At 43.8% G+C, this 14,295-nt stretch overlaps 1 protein-coding gene across 1 annotated transcript; it reads right to left on the reverse strand.

The window, feature by feature from the left end:
• Positions 1 to 8,362: 8,362 nt before the first annotated feature.
• On the reverse strand, positions 8,363 to 11,469 carry LOC307122106 (uncharacterized protein). Its single transcript, XM_079809967.1, has 9 exons — positions 11,145 to 11,469; positions 10,568 to 10,853; positions 10,421 to 10,444; positions 10,071 to 10,280; positions 9,786 to 9,874; positions 9,555 to 9,659; positions 9,188 to 9,460; positions 8,820 to 8,984; positions 8,363 to 8,721 (listed from the first exon to the last, which is right to left on the reverse strand). The coding sequence occupies exons 1-7, from the start codon at positions 11,454 to 11,456 to the stop codon at positions 9,230 to 9,232; spliced, it is 1,257 nt and encodes a 418-aa protein (XP_079666093.1). The 5' UTR covers positions 11,457 to 11,469; the 3' UTR covers positions 8,363 to 8,721; positions 8,820 to 8,984; positions 9,188 to 9,229.
• Between the last annotated feature and the right edge of the window lie 2,826 nt (positions 11,470 to 14,295).

Genomic DNA, 14,295 nt, shown 5'->3' on the forward strand with positions numbered 1-14,295 from the left:
TGAGGAAGCTCTGGAGGACACTTTGAGAGGAAAATAACCTTACTGAGCTGTTGTTTATATTTTGTTTGAGTTTTTGATTTTTATAATAAATACCACGAGTCTCAGTCAAGCCGACCCTGTCTTCTTCCTTCCTTCCCTATACCGAACTTTGCTACAGTGGTGCCGAAACCCGGGAAGGAAGAAGCAGCCGCCGCCATGCAATCTCCCCCGCCCTCAATGCCGTTTGCGGACATCATTTCATCCCTCGTGGTTCTCCACCAAGAACAACACCAGGCCCTGCTCGACCTGAGGAGTGACCAGGAGCACCGCTTCCAGGCGATTGTGCAGGCCCAGCAAGAGGATCGCGAGAAGTTCCGGAGCTGGATGGACTGGGAGGTTCGGGCAGAGGCGCCAGTGGCCCCGAGTACGTCCACCCACCTGCCCCTGAATAAGATGGGGACACAGGATGACCCGGAGGTCATAGACCTTTTTGAGAAGACGGCTGAAGCAGGTGGGTGGGCACGGGTTCAATGGCCACTTAGGCTGATTCCCCTGCTGTCGGGTGAGGCGCAGGCCGCGGCACAACAACTCCCTGTCCAGAACCTCCTGGTATTTGACGATCTGAACAGGGCCATTCTACAGCGGGTCGGCCGAAGCCCAGAACAACATCGCCAGCAATTTAGTTTGCTGGAGCTGGGCGAAAGTGGCCGGCCCTTCATAATGGCCCAACAGCTCCGGGACTCCTGCCGCAAATGGCTGCTGGCTGAGGGACGCGACATTGAGAAGATCATCAACCTGGTGGCACTGGAGCAGTTCGTCACCCGTCTGCCTCGGAAAACGGCCGAGTGGGTCCAGTGCCACCGGCCGACGTCGCTGGACTCAGCCATAGACCTGGCGGAGGACCACATGGTGGCGTGCCCAGGAGTCGGCGGACCTCTACCATCTGTCTCTCTCTCTCTCCCTTTTTCTTCCCCTGTTCCCCCCTCTGCTCCCAAACCTGTCCCTCTCCCCAGGTCCCGTCCTCCAGGCCAGCCTAGGATTCCACCCCGAGGGAGGGGTGGACCCGGCTTGGAATTCGCTGGGAGTTCACGAGCTCCGCCCAGGGGGACGGGACCGAGGCCAGCTGGGACCCATGCCGCTCCTTCCCCACTCTCTCCACGCCCATCTCTGGGCCCACTTACCACCACTGGGGTGGCGGGTAGGTCTGGGCCGGCCTGTTGGCATTGCGGGGACCCGGAGCATTTTATTGACAGATGTCCGCTGAGGGAAGTGGGGACAATGATCCGGGTCCCGGATGTCCCACAGGCTGCCCCCGGTCAGGCTGGCTCGTACCAAATACCTGTGAGTATTAAGGGGGGTACCTATCAGGCTTTGGTGGATTCAGGATGTAACCAAACCTCGATCCACCAAAGCCTGATTCAGCCCGAGGCATTGGATACAAGCCGCATGGTTCAGGTGCGGTGTGTGCACGGGGACGTGGTGAAATATCCTCTGGTGTCAGTCATGATTCAATTTAGGGGACAAAAGCATAATGTGGAGGTGGCAGTTAACCCGCACCTCCGACATCCGCTGATTCTGGGAACCAATTGGCCAGTTTTTAGAGATTTATTGGGATATTTATGTGCGGATGTCTCTTGTGAAAAGAAAAAGCCAGAAAAGGCAGCGGCTGTGCAGGTGGGAGAGGCTGAGCCAGGATCTCTGAGTGCTGAATAAGGGGAACCGAGCGCAATTGAGAGGCTGATCCTCTCAGAGCGTGATGACTTTCCCCTGGAACAGTCTCAGGATGAGTCATTAAAACATGCTTTTGAACAGGTCCGTTCCATCGATGGCCAATCTCTCCAGCCTGACCGCCCGCTCTCTTTTCCATATTTTGCTATTATAAACGATCGGTTGTATCAAGTGACACAAGACACTCAGACAAAACAGAATACAACCCAATTATTAGTACCAAAAAGCCGCTGGGAAATGCTTTTCCAGGCGGCTCATTGTAACCCCATGGCGGGACATTTAGGACAGGGAACAACGCTAAATCGTCTCATGCCCCATTTCTTTTGGTCGGGCATTCACGAGAACGTGCGCAGGTGGTGCGCGTCTTTTCGTGAATGTCAGCTGGTAAATCCGCCGGCTGCCCCAAAAGCACCTTTGCGCCCCCTTCCGTTAATGCAGGTCCCCTTCGAGAGAATTGGTATGGACCTCATCGGGCCATTGGAACGATCCGCACGGGGGCATCGCTTTGCATTAGTGATAGTTGACTGTGCAATGCGATACCCTGAGGCAGTAGCGCTCCGTAACATTTCAGCGAAAAGTGTTGCGGACGCTCTGTTTCGCTTAATCTCCAGAGTGGGGATCCCGAAAGAGATCCTCACTGATCAAGGCACGGCGTTCATGTCACGTACGTTACGCGAACTATACGAATTACTGGGCATTAAATCGATTCGTACCAGCGTCTATCACCCACAAACAGACGGACTGGTAGAACGGTTTAATCGCACATTGAAAACCATGATTCGTAAGTTTGTTCACGAAGACGCCAAAAATTGGGACAAATGGCTAGAACCTCTCTTATTTGCCGTACGCAAAGTCCCGCAAGCCTCCACAGGGTTTTCCCCCTTCGAACTTCTTTATGGACGTCAACCACGCGGGGTGTTAGACGTCCTAAAGGAAACTTGGGAGGAGGGACCTTCTGACGGTCGAAATGAAATTCAGTATGTCCTGGACCTGAGAAGAAAACTCCACACTTTGGGGCGGCTATCCATGGAGAATTTGTTACAGGCCCAGGACAAACAGACCCGGCTGTATAACAGGGGTGCTAAACTGAGAGAATTTACACCGGGAGAGAAAGTTCTTTTATTGCTTCCTACATCAAGCTCTAAATTACTGGCAAAGTGGCAAGGACCCTTTGAGGTCACACAGCGAGTTGGAGATCTCAATTATGAGGTTGTATGCACGGATAGGGGAGGGGCACGTCAAATTTACCATTCCAGGGTAACAGGGTTGACGAAAGTATGCTTTTGTGTGTCTTACCCATGTTGTATACCCAAGAAGGGTTAAATCAAGGACAACTTGGTACTTCCATATTTGAAGATGTTTTGCCTCTCATCCAAGGGGTTTCTTCAGTTCTTTAGGTATTTAACCTCTGTGGGGTTGTCACCCCGAGTCAACCCTTATTGGAATCAAAAATCATGTTTTTTATTTTTTTCTACTGAATGATAGGCTAAAATGTGTTGAGGTTACTGATCTATACTGATACTATACTTTCAATATTCTCAATTCACAAACACTCCTAATGTTACAAGGGGGGGTTATCTTTCACAGTATATCAGATTTGTTCTATATATGTATTTAAAACCTTTTCAAAAAGTAATTAATATGCCGGTAACAGGCTTGACCAAACACACATATTTACATTGGTTATATGAAAAAAATAAAACAAATAAGATAGACTGAGATGGGACCGCACATTTTCCTGAGAGGTAAGGATCTACTTCATCCAAAAAGGGCTTAAAGATTTTCAAAACAGTACTTTGAAAATCAAACATTAAAAGTGGGAAATGGCACGTTTTCGTATAATGACCCTACTTTGAAACAGTAGTTTGACAAGCTACAAGCTACTTATACATGAAAGTAGTTAAACTACAAGTTACTACCAAAATGTAGCTAGCTACTTTGATTTTATTTATTTTTTACAATTAAATTGCATATTTACAAATAACTGAATAACCGTTAAAGGGTAACTAAACCCTAAACCAACTTTTTTTAGTTAATGATCTGTAATACTGGGGCTTTATTAATGCGATTCATTGATTCGAATAAATGTTTTAACATTTGAGTATAAAGTGTTTTAATTCTATAAAATATGGTGTAAAACCGCCAAATTGCTGCCCTCTTAAGGTTGAACGGTGGCTACTGAAGTTGAATTTTCCTATTGGATGTTGTGGTACATCGTGACGTATGATGGTTCTTCCAACGGCTCACTATCCGCGCCCCTAGCACGAGCTCACCACGCCCTCAGAAATGTTTCCCCCAATCACACGATGAGAACGGCTTCACTCCAGTATGAACTGTCATATTACATGAAGTAGAAACATTATGAATGATACTCACTTGACACTTGCTTTAACATTGCATTGAAGAAAATACGGTTAAATAATGCAGTTGTCAGTACACGTCAGGCTTTTCTTCCGATATTATTGCCGCCCGTCATGTGTACAGATAAGTTTCATACATGAGACGCGCTTTTAAACCCTGACACGCAAGTGGTTGCCGCGGAGGCGGTAACGAACAACAATACTGTAACGTGCTGGCGTATATAGTCTAACTTATTTGAGGAAATCTGTTTATAATAGGCTTTTAGGTCTGAACTTATTGGTCCTGCGCTGCTGCGCTGATTCAGTTAATTTGAATGAAAATACATCGTATGTATATCAGATATCTGATCTATTTTTAGTGACATTCAGTGTTAGGATTTGACTGTTCATAGATTAGGTCAGTTCTCTTGCGCTGCTGCTTCACTGGCATCGTCGGCATTGGGAGTTAACGCAGTTTGAGCCAGCGGCTCGCATTGATAAGGCTCCGGGTCTGTGTCTACAGACAATCCACCCTCCTCCACTTCAGGTGAAGGTGTGGGAGAAATGACCGCTCTGTTGCAAAGCTGGCGTCACTCCAGTCATTCTCCATCTCTGCGACTAATAACTGACAGCTGTCAATCAACCCGTCACTGCGGGTCTCAGGTGCACGCCCTCCGCTCAGCCCCGCCCTCGGTTCATCCCCTCTGTCTCCGCTGGGCTCTGCCCACTTTTCCAGCATTTTTCAAATTTTGCCAGTGGGTGTAGTTAAGCCCTGAGCAGGGGTTTAGATACCCTTTAACGTCAGTTGAATTGGATTACGTTGTGGCCATCCAAACTACCACTTGGCTGATACTCAGTGTCCGTCGCTGAAACCACCGGCAAGGGTAACAGTCTGAAGCCGGGCCGATTCTGTAGCAGTCAATAAATCTTTTTTTTTTTTTTGGATAGGATAGTAGAGATTTTTGACAGGAAAGCATGGGGTGGAGAGAGGCGGGAACGGGATCAGCAAAGGACCTCGAGCTGGGAATCTAACTCGGGTCGCCAGAGACGCAGTTGCGCTATATGTCAATAATTCACTGGCGTTAGACCACCGATCCGGCCGCGTCACAAGGTCGTCTGCACCACTCTGCTGCACGGAAAGCGGTACGCCCATATACGAGCGTGCAGCCGCCGAAGCCCTCACGATAAACCCACTGCAACGTCTGTTTCGGCCTCTACCTACGTGGTTAACTGTAGAAAATAACAAAACTCGGAATGACTTATCAAGCTAATGCACAATAAAACGGGGCTCCGTGATTAAAACAACCGGTTCAAATATCCCACGTTACCCGGGAAACGCCAAGCCACTAAAATCCAGTACAAATCATGGTTTGCAACAGTGCCACAGGATTCCTCAGTCCACACTAAAAGAAACAAGCGTATCAAACCCCCGTCCACACCAGCAATAAAATACAGCCACAACCAGCAGCTCCTTACCACACGTCACTCGTGACAGTGAAACGAACACACCCTAAACGCCAACCACTGCCTTTATAGATCAAATAAACCACGTGAGCCAAAACCAACCTCTAAAGAAAAGCACCATTGGCTACATATCTATCTATCTATCTATCTATAAATTCAAACTTTAAACTTTTCAAACTTTAAACTTCAAACTATTTCAAACTTTTCAAACTATTTCTATTTCTAACTATTTGTTTGTCTACAAACTTTTTTATCCAGTTCTCAGTCATAATAATCAAAATTAAAAGAAATAAACATTTGAAATAAATCAGTCTGAGTGTAATGAATTTAATATACAAGTTTAACTTTTTGAATGGAATTAGTGAAATAAATAAACTTTTTAATGATATTCTAATTATATGACCAGCACCTGTATTTACGCCTCGCCAAATTTGCATATAACCAGCCCATGTTCAAGGCCAGGCAGTAACGTGGACCTGCACCGAATCATCAAATGTTCTGCAGGTATTGTGAAGATGAGGACAATACAGTGAAAACGTCAGATCATGGAAATAAATGGTATGTTCCAGCCTGTGCAGGGGATGCGAGCACTTTTCATAGCCTTCCCACAGAACAGAACTGTCAACAGGCATGGTTGATGTTTATCTATAACAGGACACCGCACCAATTGAATTCAAAGTTGTTAGTTTGCTCTGACTAGTGTCCATTTCGTTTCCTAAATTATGACAAAAAAAATTTCATTGACAACCTTTTTTTTCAAGATGAGATGACACACGCGTCCTTCAATGGTAACTAACTCAATGCTAACTATGACTATATAAACATGCAATATCATTGACGAAAAAAGACGAGACTAAAATGTACTTTAAAAAATAAAAACTTGAACAAAAAGCACTCTTTGGTTTGATTTTGTGCGAAAGAAACCGTATTATTCGGTCAAAATACTGAGCTTGGTCATTATTCTGTGCGCGTTCCTGTGATGAGTGCGAGCCGTCAGCACTGACTCAGCAGCCACTCACGCAATGTTGTCATGACAACCGGTACACAATATTCTGGAGGTTTTATTATTAGTATTATTTTATTATTTATCATATACCTTATAGAAAAGACGAGAGTCGCGTTTGTTTCTATGGAGCCTGATTTCTTAAAATGGTGTGTGTGTGTGTGTGTGTGTGTGTGTGTGTGCTTATCCTAGGATATCATGAGCACCGGCGCCTGCTGACGGCTCACACGCACTCACAGGAGCGCGCTCAAAGTAACGGCCGAGCTCAGTATTTTGATTTAATAATTAGGTTTCTTTCTCACAAAACCTGTAGACGATTTGTTTCAAACCTGTATACGTTTCTTTCTTCAGTTGAACACAAATTAAGATATTTTGAAGAATGTCGGAAACCAGACAATTGACAGTAGCCATTTACTATTTTTTTCTACTATGGAATTCAACGGGTTCTGTTAAAGCAGAACTAGGTAGTTTTTGCTCTCGGGGTCCCCCTACAGTTGGGAAACAGTATTGTCCTCTACTACTGTCGTAAACTCTGTCATCATCTTACATCAGTGGATGCATCGCACGTGCATTTGTTGACATGACAACCATGATATCCCTGAACACTGCAGGAGTTCACATGCAGGTGTTCTGCTTGCGTCGCGTGTGAAATGTCTTCATCCCAGGTACAGTGGCACATGTTTCAGCATGTCATATGAATATCATTTCATGTTTTTTTTTTGTTTTTTTTTCAAACGCCAAATGATCGCGATACTCACGTTTACAAGCCAGCGTCATTATAGTAGCCTAGTCTATTGGTTCACGTTTTACAGAATCTATATGATACTTCAATTCAATGTTTGAGTGGTAGGTAATAACCATATATCGTCAATATTATAATATCTAGCTACCATAGATGAATCTGCAAATCTGAAAAATCAATTTGCATTATAGCTTGAGGCAAGACAAATAAACAAATATCACAGACATGTTAGGTATCCTAAAATATGATTTTGTACGTCTATTGTATTTACTTGCAAGAATGTAGCCCCTACCAAACTTGTACACACCGTTTAGACATAGGCTTACATTTGAAATTTGTTTTTTCAGCCAAAAAACGTAAGGTTCATCATAATACAGTACACCAACATTATGCTGTAGAAAGTTTACACTCAAAAAATAACACTTCTCGTTTTTGCAGGTATCTGTTGTTGAGGACTCTAACTCTGCCTCATCTGATTTTGAGCCCCCAAATAGTACATCTGGGAGAGGCAGGGCCAGAGAAAGTGGGGAAGGTAGAGAGAGGGGGAGAGGGAGGGTAAAAGAAAACATGGACCCTGAGAACCAGCAGAGGATTCAGAGTTTGAAGGATCAGCATGATGCGGACATGCAGGCCAAAATCCAGGCATTGGACCCTCAGCAAAGGGATGCACTCCTCCAGAGGGTCATGACAAGACTCCCTGGCTTGATGTTCGATGTGTTGGCCTTGCTGGAGGATTCAGTACAGCCGAGAGTCCATGATGGAGCTGTTCTCCAGTGGTGCACCTGTTCTAACTGCCAGGTGTAGTGCAAAGGCAAAATAGACACACAGCCTATCGCCAGTTTGTTCTCTGGCAGTACGGTCGCCTAGGGGTGGGCAACAGAGTCGTTATTCTGAGCTGCTGTGTGTGGCGAATCAGAGACACTTTTCCAGACCCAAGAGAACAGTACATGGGTTTTAGGGTTCGCCGGCTCATGTAGTCTATGATGGTATAATTTTTGATGTAAATACTTTGTTCCGTCTATCCTATTTATTTGTTTGAAAATAAAATTGTAAATAGTTGTTCTATTTATCCTATTCCGTTGTTTGAAAATAAATACAAATGGTTTTGAAAAACATGACAAACTTTTAATTTCACACCTTCACAAAAGTAGTATTTACACACATAAATGCACGGCGCACACACGCCCTCAAACAAACAAACAAGCAATTAACTTTGTGGAAAACCTTCACCACGAGTCACATGTGCCCTAACTAGTTCTTCTGTAGGGGGTGGCTGTACTGGAGCCAGAAGACCTAAGCGTCTGGGATCATCTGGCCTGAGGGTCAGTTTCCTAGGAAGACCTCCACTTTGCAGCCTCTTTGCAACAATGGCCCTCTGCAGGTCTGGAATGTAGGAGTAATCCTTTTTATCCTTCATAGTGTAGACACTCCAGGATTTGGACCGCTTGTTGTAGTATCGTCTGTAACTAAAAGAAAAAAAATTACAAATTGTAGATCAGTTTTAGAATTAAACTATCATATTCCTAAAGGGGATGAATATGCTTAGCAGATTATAAAAACTTACATCTTGTGTCCATCTCTATTTCTTGAAGGGAGCCGGTGATTGTGACAGTTGTAGTCTATTGCTGCAAGTATAGTCCTGGTGCGATACACTGCTGGCTTGTAGGAAAAACGCTTCCCTGCATACATGAGTATGTGATTTTGGAAGTTTTCCAGATCTGATGTAGTCCTGTATTGTGGGAGAAAAAACATACACTTCAGTGTTATTTTGTTTTGTTAGTAACTAACATGCTACTAAGCATACTCTGAACTGATCTGAAAAGAACAGGTTTTGTTTTATTCTAATTATTGAAATGGGCTATAGTAGCACCATTTAGGATAACTTTCTTTTAATTCACTGTTATTAGTGTACACTAAAGGTAATGTACATACCTGAAGTTGATGAATTTCTTGACATTCTTCAACCAACGCTTGTCAAGGACGATGGCGACTAATGCTTGGTGAGCTGCTGAACCTGTAATCACACAACATCATATTATGAGAAGGACAATAGTCCATACAGAGCAACACATGAAAAAAATGAGAAATACCTTGTTCTATCCACGTTTTTTCCTGGGTACCATCGCCAAGTGGTTCATGCTCACACGATACAGTAGCCCAGGTGTGCTGGTTGCGAACATGGTGTATAACAGCATGCCACTTCAGCTGCAGAAATAGAAACATAATGTCTCTTTCCTTCTATACACCCAGCAAAACAAAGTGTTTTTTTACAGTATCGATTCACTTCTCAAAAACATACCTTAAATTCCTCTACAGAAGATGCTTGCTTGGCACAATACCAGAAATGGTTTACAATGTCACTAATCCATGGCAAAATTTCAGACTGGTCCCTCATCAAACCAGCCTGAAAACAGGATGTGCCAGTGTGAGACAACCACCATAAATATGCTGCTGCTTTTCAGCAAGATATGTAAAAGGTTGAAATCCAGTTACTAACAAATCACTAATCACTCATAAAAACGTTGCTTACCCGTCGCAGCTTCTTCCCTAAATTCTTTGCGGCGTGCCAAATATCTAGTGAATGATGTAGACCCCATTGCTTGTATTTGCCATCTGGTTCTGTGGAAAAAAAAAGTGTTTAGAATAAAATCAAATTGTGTGTGTGTGTGTGTGTGTGTGTGTGTGTGTGTGTGTGTGTGTGTGTGTGTGTGTGTGTGTGTGTGTGTGTGTGTGTGTGTGTGTGTGTGTGTGTGTGTGTGTATATATATATATATATATAAATCCACTATTCCATCATTATGGACAATTTCCTTACTCAGCAAAGCAGAAATTTGAGGGTGGGCATCGGTCACCACTTCAGATATATGGATCTCCGGCAATAGTGCATCCATTGTTCGGACAAAACACTCCTTCTCCATAATTGCAGAGTTCCTGTTTGTTTCACGCTTATCCAGAGAGACAATGTAAACAATGTCTCGAGATTCCTGCTCTATGGTTGTGTAGGTGCAATACTGTGCACAGTGGCCTACAGAATGTAGAGCATAGTGGTAAATACATGTATGTAAACTGTGCAAATCATTATTTCTCTCTCTGTCTTCCTCAGACAGACACACACACACACACACACACACACACACACACACACACACACAGAGACACACACACCTGGAGAATCCATTCTGCCATCACCTGATGGAAGAAAAAAAAAAAAACATTACAAAAGATATCACAACATGATCTTGAAAAGTATTAGCAAACCACAGACATGACAATAAAATCATAGGTGACAAAGGTATCAAATCACTGTCTTACCAAGAACAACCACCTTGTCCTTTACACGCAATCGGGTCAGCACGTCAGCTCGGATTTTCTGCCAAAAGTCATCAACTGGTTCAATGCAGTACGTATCCTGGATTTTTAAAAATGTTGACTCTTCAACCATCCCTAGTTCCATGAATTTGAAGAGTAATGCCACTTTCCTGTAGTCATTCCCAGATAACAGGATATTTGTGGATAGCATGAAGTCCCCTCCTTGCATGCCATATTTCAAAAGAGGCTGTGAATTCCAATCCCAGAGCACGTGTCCAAAGGGGCATAGCTACAATCAGCAAGTAAAATATGAACAACCAAAAAACACACGAAAAGCAAAACACTTACTAACTCAAACACTACTACACTAGACCAAACTAACCTACAAATAACTGAAAGTTCTCGATTATTCAAACAAAAACTTTTATTTTTAACTCCATGAAGTGATGAGCATTTTGATTACTGAAATAGCTATGTTACTGAAATCAGAGTTCGATTTCTTCCCAGAGTCAGTCACTGTTCCTCCAACTATTGAGTGTAGTACACACAAGCACAACGAAAGCAAATACTGTTTGCTTACCCATTCCAAGACAAGACCAGTTCCTCGAGGCTTCATTTCAATCTGAAATGGTGGTCTTCCTGTGCATTTTTCCCCAGTAATTTGATTAGAAAAGGTGCATGCTTTCATTGGAAATTGCATAAATGAAGCAAGCATCTTCAGGTTGTCAAGATAGGCAATGCAGGCCCTCTTTCCAACCAGGTCATCTTCCTTTTCAATTTTCAAATGGTCTGGCACGTCGGTCATCTGGTCGTCGGTGGAGTTGGGAACAGCTGCATCAAGCACGGTCTCGTCCATTGATATTTCTGGAAGCTGCTCAATATTACAGACCATTGAAGCTGCACCACCAACTCTGCATAAAAAGGCAAGATATGAAAAGGTCTTATATTTTTGTATAGTGGAAACTAACTATTACTACAAATACAACCCTACAATATACTAATTGTGCATGAAATGAAGCTAGTGAATATAACATACCGTAGTTGAAGAAAAGGAATATATTCCTCATCAGAGCTGTACCCATCCTCACATAGTCTTGGGTTTTTCCAGCTCTCATCCATTTCAATACTGTACATAAACACACATAAGCATAAATGCAGAAGACAAAATCATTGACAAAATGAAAACAGAGTCATTAGACAGACTTACATTGTGTTTCTTGGATCATTTGCTGCCTCCTCATCTGGAGAGTCATGCTGCTCTTCTTCCTCTACAAGGTCTAGAGATTGCCTGCTGCAGTAAAATAGAGGTAGACAATAATAGTATAGATAAGTATATATTGGGAAAAGTAAAAATGCATTCTGTCCACATTAGTTCAAGCAAACAACATTGTCACTGCCTCAGATAAACTATGGCGGCACAGAGCATAAACCGTTTCACTGTTGTTGGTGGCAGGCAGCACTGGCCTACAGTACTCAACACTCCTCAAACTGTTTCAGTTTGCAATGGAGACATGACGTGTAAGAAGACAAGGGTGAGAGCATGCCTTGATACCTTTTCATGTGCTCAATTTTAACCAAGTAAAACACAACTAGTATGTGACTGTTGTGCGACAGTAGGCAAGTTTTGAAGGAAAGTGCACAAGAGATACAAGACTTCAAACCAGAGGCTCACACCACCAACTCCAAGGAATATAGCCTTCAGCTATAAAAACTCACCTGGCTTCTAATATAGCGACCTCTTCTTCCCTAAGGCATTCTTCCAGGATGTGTACCCCTTCAATGGGAAATTCACCCCTGACACAAATCAGAAAATATGACATGATAAAAAAAATTAAAAGGCTACGCAAAAATTGATGGCCCAGTAAAACATGCAATAATACCTATCATAGTCCGACTCCTCGGTAATACTCGAGACCACAGGCTGTGGAGGTTCGCAGGATAGTTTGTGGGGAGTAGATGTTACTTGCTGTTTTTGAAAGCTTCAGGGAAATAACAGAGAACATATTTGTTTAATTCAATTTCACAGCAACACATAAACATTGTATAATTATAACTTGAAGATGAATGAAGTTGACATGCTAAATCAGATGATGATTTCCAAAACTAGGTGCTTGTCATAGCATAAGTGAGATAGTATCTTGACTATGGCTAATCATTCTGAATGTACATGAATTTGCATTCTACAAGACACACGTCTGTGTGGTTACACTCAGCAGTGTTATCTAGTTGCTAGTGATGAGCAAGAATGTGAGAAGACAAAATCACATACAAGGGTAATTACTTTGCTGATTATTAAGAACAAGCAACACATTTGAGTTCGACTTTTGGTGAGGTAACTTGGTCATCATGCACTGAACACAACAACCCTTCTTGTTTGCAGACTCTAACCACACAGAAGTATTGCACAAAAACAACATGAGGGTGGAAATTCGTCATCAGAAAAGTTTACCTCTGTAACGTTAGCTAACAATAATCTGAAATAACACAATCTAAGTTAGCTAACCATCAAAAAATAAAATTATATCGTTTACTAGCTACCAGATTGATAATTCGCTACTCTACTACCATTACTTGATTCATGAAGATAAACGGAGGATAAGATAGCTTCCGTAACAGTCAGGAAGACAACAAAATTAAATAAACAATAGATAGTATGCAAGCAATATACTTACTAGTCCAAAAGCATGACAGCCAAGTCAGCATCGGTCGGGCACCCCTCCTCCTCCTTCAGCTCACGCCAACGAGCAAACGCTGGCCCAATGTTGATCCTCGTCCTGCCTTTAATCCGATCACTTTCTCGTTTCCTCTTTTTGCATTCCTCCGACAAAACCTTTGCTTTCTTCTTTATCTGTGCTGCCTCGGCCATGACTATAACATTCGGCAAACAAAGGATAGGGTCTCAACCAGACCCTCGAGGACTAAAGCTAAGTCCCATGAAGGGATCTTGGTTCTAACAGGTGGCCTCAACCGCCTAACCCCACGAATGATGCGAGCGAGTAGAGGATGTCTCCCAAGCGGCACCCCATCCACCAAGATGTGGCAAGCCGAAAGAGCGGCCACATGAACCCTGAGAGTGGAGGGGCAGGTGCCTTTCTTGCAGAAAATCCAGAACTGAAGTAACCTGGCAGTTGACTGAATCTACATTGTGTCGTACACAACCTTTCAAAGACACCCCATTTATTAGCATAAACTTTCCGAGTGGAGGAAGCCCTAACACTTAGATGGTCTCAATAACTGCAGGCGAAAGCCCCGTGTCCCTCAGTTGGTGCCCTTCAGGGGCCAAACATGAAGGTTCCACAGGTCGGGCCTGGAATGGAATATCGTGCCCTCTGCCTGAGACAGAAGGTCCCTCCTCGTCGGAATCGCCCAAGGCGAGCCGTTGAGGAGAGACACTATCTCCGAGAACCAAACCCTGTTCGACCAACGCAGCGCTATGGATAAGAAGCAAGACCCTTGTTGGCGAACCCTGGCTAGAACTCCCAGGAGCAGAGCGACTGGAAGGAGGGTATACAGACGCATTCTGGGCCATGTATGGACCATCACATCCAGACCTAGCGGGGCTGGGTGACAGAGAGAAGCAGGGACATTGCGCTGTCTGAGAAGAGGCGAAGAGGTCCACTCCCACTCTGTAAAATCTGATCCAGATCTGCTTGACTACTTCTGGGTGGAGTTTCCCCCCCCCCCCACCCCCACCCCCCCATCTGTAAGTCTGTCTGGACAGTAAATCTGCT

This window comes from Gobio gobio (genome assembly GCF_949357685.1).
Source record: "Gobio gobio genome assembly, chromosome: 1".
In the NCBI taxonomy this organism is placed as follows: Eukaryota; Metazoa; Chordata; class Actinopteri; order Cypriniformes; family Gobionidae; genus Gobio; species Gobio gobio.

Bases quoted from the DNA above. Each gene is read 5' to 3' on its own strand.
- LOC307122106 (XM_079809967.1), bottom strand. From the start codon at position 11,456: ATGGTCTGTAATATTGAGCAGCTTCCAGAAATATCAATGGACGAGACC. The intron at 10,445-10,567 runs GTAAGACAGTGA...TTCTTCCATCAG, and splicing joins GGACAAGGTGGTTGTTCTTG to GTGATGGCAGAATGGATTCT. The intron at 9,875-10,070 runs GTAAGGAAATTG...TTTTTTCCACAG, and splicing joins TCAAATTTCTGCTTTGCTGA to AACCAGATGGCAAATACAAG.